The 6,398-nt window shown below is 44.4% G+C and overlaps 1 protein-coding gene across 1 annotated transcript; it reads left to right on the forward strand.

Moving 5' to 3' along the window:
- Positions 1 to 811, forward strand: LOC123149620 (chaperone protein dnaJ 11, chloroplastic). Its single transcript, XM_044569311.1, has one exon. It carries the CDS (start codon positions 93 to 95, stop codon positions 513 to 515), a length of 423 nt encoding a protein of 140 aa, XP_044425246.1. The 5' UTR covers positions 1 to 92; the 3' UTR covers positions 516 to 811.
- Positions 812 to 6,398: the final 5,587 nt, after the last annotated feature.

Raw genomic sequence — 6,398 nt, forward strand, 5'->3', positions numbered from 1 at the left:
TCTCAACTCTTCCTCAACGAGGACGGACAACACTGCAACGAAGAAATACTCTGCTTTGGATCAAGCACTCAAGAACAGAGATCGGAGAATCAATGGCTGCTGCGTTTGCATCGACGACGGCCGTGTTGGGGTCGGCTCGCCCGGGACGGGTGGCCGTCGCTCGGCGGTGCGTGGTTGCACGGGCGTCCGCGACGATGGCGGCACCGGCGGCGCTGGCGGCGGGAAGGACACACTACGATGTGCTCGGCGTGAGCGCGGGGGCGAGCAGGAGCGAGATCAAGGCCGCTTACCGGCGCCTGGCGAGGGAGGTGCACCCGGACGTCGCCGGCTGCGGCGGAGACGAGGGGTTCATCCGGCTGCACGCAGCCTACGTCACGCTGGCCGATCCCGACGAGCGCGCGCGGTACGACCGGGACGTGACCAGCCGCGCCGCGGGGATGACGATGCGGCAGGCGTCGGCGACGACCGGACCGGCGTTCCGGCGGCGGACGTGGGAGACGGACCAGTGCTGGTAAGACGTACGGCCGGGCAAACGCGGCTGCCCTCCGGAGGCCCCGACCGGCGGCCGCCCGGTTCGGTCAGGCACGGCGCTGGAGAGAAGGTCTTCTCGACCATTGTGCTGCTCCGTAAGATCAGGATTTGACGGCTTAGATTGGGTGACGCGGACGTGGGAGCTCTGTACACGGCAAGAGGCGTTTTTAAAGATCTCTTGTGCGCCCGGCCAGCAAGATGCAAATATGTAAATGAATTAGTTACCCATATACTGTAAATTAACGGCCAAGGAATATACCGCAGTAAATTATGCAAGTAATAGTACTAGCTCTTTTTTTCTAACCTATATATAGTAGCTCTCTTTGATTTGTTTTTATTTATTTATTGCGGGAAAACTCTCTTTGGTGATAGAAGGCAGCCGAAATCATCCGCCTGGGTAGCCATCCGATCTATCGCTGGGTGGCCGTTCGATCCGAGTAATAGAGCCCCGCCTCACGTCTTCCTTCTTTGATCCCCTTCCACGGTTCCACCAGAGCAACGCAGCACCTGTCGTGGCACCGGAGCCGTCGGCGAGCGCTGCAACGCATCTGCGAGAGCCGCCACCGACCGCTGCAGCGCCGGGCGGCACTCCGAGAGCACCGGCCTGCTCCATTGCAGCCATGTCTGTCCCAACACCAAGCACAAAAAAGAATCCTTCTTCGACGAAGCTTCATTGTAGCCACAACAACGCTCCATCGCAGCTACGACCACGCTCCATTGCAGCTCCGATGAAGCTCCATTGGAACCGCGGCGGAGCTCCAATGACCCCGGACGCGCTCCATTGCAGCGCCGCCGGTGCTTCAATGCAATCCCGACGAAGTTTCAATGGTCCCTCCCGCGGCGCTCCATCGCAGCACCCTCCGTCGCCTGGGGTGCGTCAGAGCAGCGCCGACATCGGCCCAACGGTGGTCCATCGATGCTCCATCGCAGCACCCGACGCCGCCGACGATGTTTCGCTGCAGCCCGCACCGGCATGGCATGGCGGGCTCCACTGCAGCACCCTGACGGCGCCAGCGACGGAGTTGCACTGCAGCGCCCACCGCTTGTTGGTGCTCCATCGCAGTGCGACGGCGACGCGGTTGCCGCGATGAAGCACGCGGCGGCGACGGGCGGATTCTGCAAAGCAGCACGACGACGAAGCGGACTGCTGCGACGCAGCACGATGCGGCCTCGATGGCGGATGATTCGTCGTCTGCAGCACCGACGGCCGCCGTTGCAACCCCCCCATGCAGGACGCGGTGATGTGGATTTGGCCGGAGTAGTCTTTTGCTTTCAACAGCAGGTGGAGGTGGAAAAAGCAAAGGAAGAAGACGATTAGCCTGACGAGTGGAGGAGAAGGCATCAGGAAGAGATAAGGTTGGGAGGAAAAGCGTGGGGCTGATGGGGCACGTGGCACATGTACAAGACGGCTTATGAAAGCAGGAAATCATCCGGTTTAAATTAAACATTTTCCTAGAAGGAATTAGTTACCACCATGTCGGCTGTTTCTTCTTCGATTCTACACTTAATCAAGTCAAAAAAAAAGATTATACACTTAATCAGTTACCATAGTACAGAAGTGTAAAAAAAGGACAAATTTACCAGAGTACAACAATCCATGTCAGTCATTTCTAAGAGGCTGCCATCTCATAGTTTTGGATGTGTAGAAAAAAAGATTGTGAGGACATATGGCCACATGGGCAAACGGCGGCACCCTGGACAAGCCGGCTGCGAATGGACGCTCGCCTGGGCTGGGTGTGTGACCGGCGGTGGGCTGAGCCGGAGCGGACCCGTCCTAGGACATGGCTTGCATCATCGGCCGGCGGTGCTTGTTTCCTTTTTTGTGATTACGTGAGATTGCTAACTACTATCTCTGTCCCATAATATAAGAATGTTTTTTATATTAGTGAGACGGAGGGAGTAATTTGTAGATTGATAGACTTATTAAGGTTTTAATGTTGAGGTTAGAGCGAGGGGTCTTGGTCATCCAGGTTGTATAGTAGTACTTATTTTTAAAATTACACTAGATGATACCCCGCGCGTTGCTGCGGGAATTGCTTGCATTATATTTTAATGAGATTTTGTTGTATGAAATGTGAATGTTTTAGTTAATAACACGAGAACCAAAATAAAAAATGCATATAATTCAGAGAATTTGATTGTTGTATAGTTGTAAAATATTTGCTACATGAATAGGTTACAATATATTTTAATAAAATTTTGTTGTATGGAATATGTATATTTGAGTTAATAACATGAGAACCAAAACTAAAAGTACATATATGATTTGCTGCATTCGATTATTGTATAATTGTAAATTATTCAATGAATATAAGTTGTATAATAAAGTGGAAAACACTTTTCCATGCATGGCTGCATAATGTGGGAGACTGTTTTCCATGCAAGCTTGCATGTTTAGGTGGGCCTTTTCCCATGCGTGATTGTATGATGAGGTGGCATGCTTGCATTTTGAGAGAAATAAGTTAGTGGGGATCAACTCTTTAGGTATTATAGATTTGTATGACTAGTATGTTCATCATTTTACTTCATTATTAATGTAGATTTTGTCATTAGGGGTTTCAGTGATATCTTATATGTTATGCATCTGAACCAACGATTATTTTTTTACCGGTTAATTATTTTGGAATTTGACTTGTTACCGGATATATTTTGCTGGACCCCAATTTTTATCTGCTACAGGTTCAGGTAGTGTCAAATAGAACTCATATGCATATTGTAACACAACATAGCCCCTAGCCCGGTGGAAGTACTTTCGAAGTCATGGGATCGACTACCAATCTTGCCACTTTGATTTTAATGTTAGTAGTGTTTTTTAAAAAATATGACCACTATGGGTTAGTGATGACTCAAACCCCATTTAAATTCTTTTATGTGAGAAATCCAAAATTTCTGAGATTTTTTGAAAACCGGTTCTTGCAATCCCTACTGGGAAAACTGGTAACAAGATTCTTTTTAAATACAAATACCCGATTTGAATTCTCAAATTGGACACTTTAGGTTCGAACTTGCCTAGGTTTTACAAAATTCCCGGCGTCGCCCATACAACTGTGGTGCTAACATCATGGAGCGAGCTACCAAATTAGTTCCATTAGATTTAATGTAAAACATGTTATCATGACATATAAATTTGATGTTTGAAATATTCAGCATATTTTCATTCAGCTGTGGTCAAAGTAGTTTGGCTTGGCATAATGCTATTTTTTAAATAATTTAGAATAGTGAATTGGGAAAATACATCTTTGGAGAAAATTCTTCGTTTTACTCCTCTTGTGCCCACAAGGGGTTTATTTGCTATGCGATTAGGAAAAAATTACGCCATCACAATCACAGGAACCGTCCTTAACGAAAAGAAAACCATGACATAGATCAGCGCTCCCATTTCCGTGTCCACTTGAATCATTTTTTTGCAGAACATCCCCTATGCTTCACCTGACACTATGCGATTGGACTCCTCATCCTCAATTATCCTGAAACCTGCCCTCCCTTCTTGCTCTAGCACATCCTTCTAGAGATGCATTGTTGTTGTAGGCCAAGACTGCAATAAGAGATTCCTCCACTCACCGCCATAAGGTGGTACTCCGAGCGGCTAGGCTCAGGGGCGACCCTTGGATAGGGCAATAATACCCCATGCCCACCCCTTGTTTGCAGGACCCTAAAAAGTGCATGCTTGTACATTAGCGTGAAATATAGTTTTCAAATTAGCCGGTGAATGTTAAAATCTTATCGAACTAAGTTGGTTCAAGCAAATTTAAGAGAGGGCCAAGTCAGTATAATATTTATATGGGTACACGGTTTAGGAAAGTCACACCAGTTTTGTACATAAAAAATCCATGTATGAAAATAAATGATCAATACTACATCTTACGTAAGTTTGTATTTGTAATTGTCATGCATGATAGACAGTGCATAAGGTCTATATTTGTCTATTTAGTCACATCAAAACTTGTTAGTATTGATTTCAAGATTATCTACCAAGTTACTTGTTTAATACACAATAAAGCAATCTCCCCATTTATGCAGATATTAAGGATGCACTGGAAAAAATAAAGATACATACAAATATACTAGCATAAATTTAATTGTCGAGTATAGTGATAATATTGGTTTACATAGATCTTTCGTTAAACTAGTATAATAAGATATTTTATTAACCATCCAAACTAAACAAAAATACTTTTTCCAAAGAACTACGAGTCACTTAGCACTAGAAAATATATTTATACTAAAAAATATCACAATTGTATGAAAATTTTATAACATAGTACATGAGCATGTTTATATTCTGAATTTTCCTAATTATACTTAAAATAGTATTGATATGGTATATCAAAATACTTGTCAACAAGAAACATAATTTAGTGAGAAAATTGTTATTGTGGTACACGAATGTTCGATATAAATAGGGGACAATAACTCGGTTTTTTTACAAAACTATGATGTATTTTATAGCAAATTCGGAAACTATAGCAAAGAGTGGAGAAAACTCAAAACTAGCACCCCGTCGGCCACGCGTGGGCCGAAAAGGGTGTTTTCGGCCTCCCTTTGGTTGAAATGGACCTTTCGGCCATGCCTTGGCCGAAAAGGTGCATAGCTGGGCCGAAAAGCCCTTTTTGGTCAGGAGTAGGCCGAAAAGTCCTTTTTAATCAGGAGTTGGCCGAAAAGTCCCTTGGACCCACCTTTTCACGTTAATGGTTGACCGAAGTTGCATGGCTCCACTCTTCGGCTTACGTTAGGCCGAAGCGATTTTTTTTTAATTTTGGTATATAAATACTGTGCAACCATTGTCCATCTTAGACACTGAAAAAATATATTTTCACGCAACCCCTTCCTCTCAATATTTTCCCATCAACTCTTTCCGGCCCGCCATCCGTTTCCCACCAACCCCTTCCCGCCATATGTTCCTGTCACCCGTTTCCCGTCAACCCCTTCCCGCCATATGTTCCCGCCAACCCCTTCCCGCCATATGTTCCCGCCAACCCTTTCCCACCATACCACAGTATACCATTAAATAAATTCTTCATATTTTAAAAAAATGGGATAAAAGCGCAAGCGATGGAGTCAAAAACCTGACTTCACGCTGGGTATATGTGTTACCAGCCAAATAGGATAGCATCTGGCTAATGTACAACAACCGTTCCCTTTCTTTATAAAAAGTCAACATTTTTGAAAAAAGTGAACAATTTTACGTTAGCAATTTAAATAATTATTTAAAATGAAAATTTCCGAAATACAAACAAACTTTTAAAACATGAAAATTTATTGAACACATGAACAAAATTTTAGAATCCCAAACATTTATTGATTTTTTAAGTGATGAACAATTTATAAATATACACTGAGCATTTTTGTAGTATAAGCTGAAAATTTTCTGAAGACGCATTGAATATTTTTGTGATATACGGTTAATGTTTTTCTCAATTGTGAAGACATTTAAAAAAAGTGAAATGATTTTGAGAAACATGGTTTTTTTAAATATGAAGTATTTAATGGTATACTGTGGTATGGCGGGAGAATATGGCGGGAAGGGGTTGGCGGGAAACGGGTGGCAGGAATATATGACGGGAAGGGCTTGGCGGGAAACGGGTGGCGGGAAAGAGTTGAGGGGAAAGGGTTGCGCGAAAATATATTTTTTCAATGTCTAAGATGGGCAATGGTTGCATAGTATTTATATACCAAAATTTTAAAAAAATCGCTTTGGCCTAACGTAATCCGAAGAGTGGAGCCATGCTACTTCGGTCAACCATTAAAGTGAAAAGGTGGGTCTAATGGACCAAAAAGGACCTTTCGGCCTACTCCTGACCAAAAAGGACCTTTCGGCCTACTCCTGACCAAAAAGGACCTTTCGGCCTACTCCTGACCAAAAAGGT

The sequence above is a fragment of the Triticum aestivum genome, chromosome 7A (genome assembly GCF_018294505.1).
Source record: "Triticum aestivum cultivar Chinese Spring chromosome 7A, IWGSC CS RefSeq v2.1, whole genome shotgun sequence".
Taxonomy (NCBI): Eukaryota; Viridiplantae; Streptophyta; class Magnoliopsida; order Poales; family Poaceae; genus Triticum; species Triticum aestivum.

Bases quoted from the DNA above. Each gene is read 5' to 3' on its own strand.
- LOC123149620 (XM_044569311.1), top strand. From the start codon at position 93: ATGGCTGCTGCGTTTGCATCGACGACGGCCGTGTTGGGGTCGGCTCGC.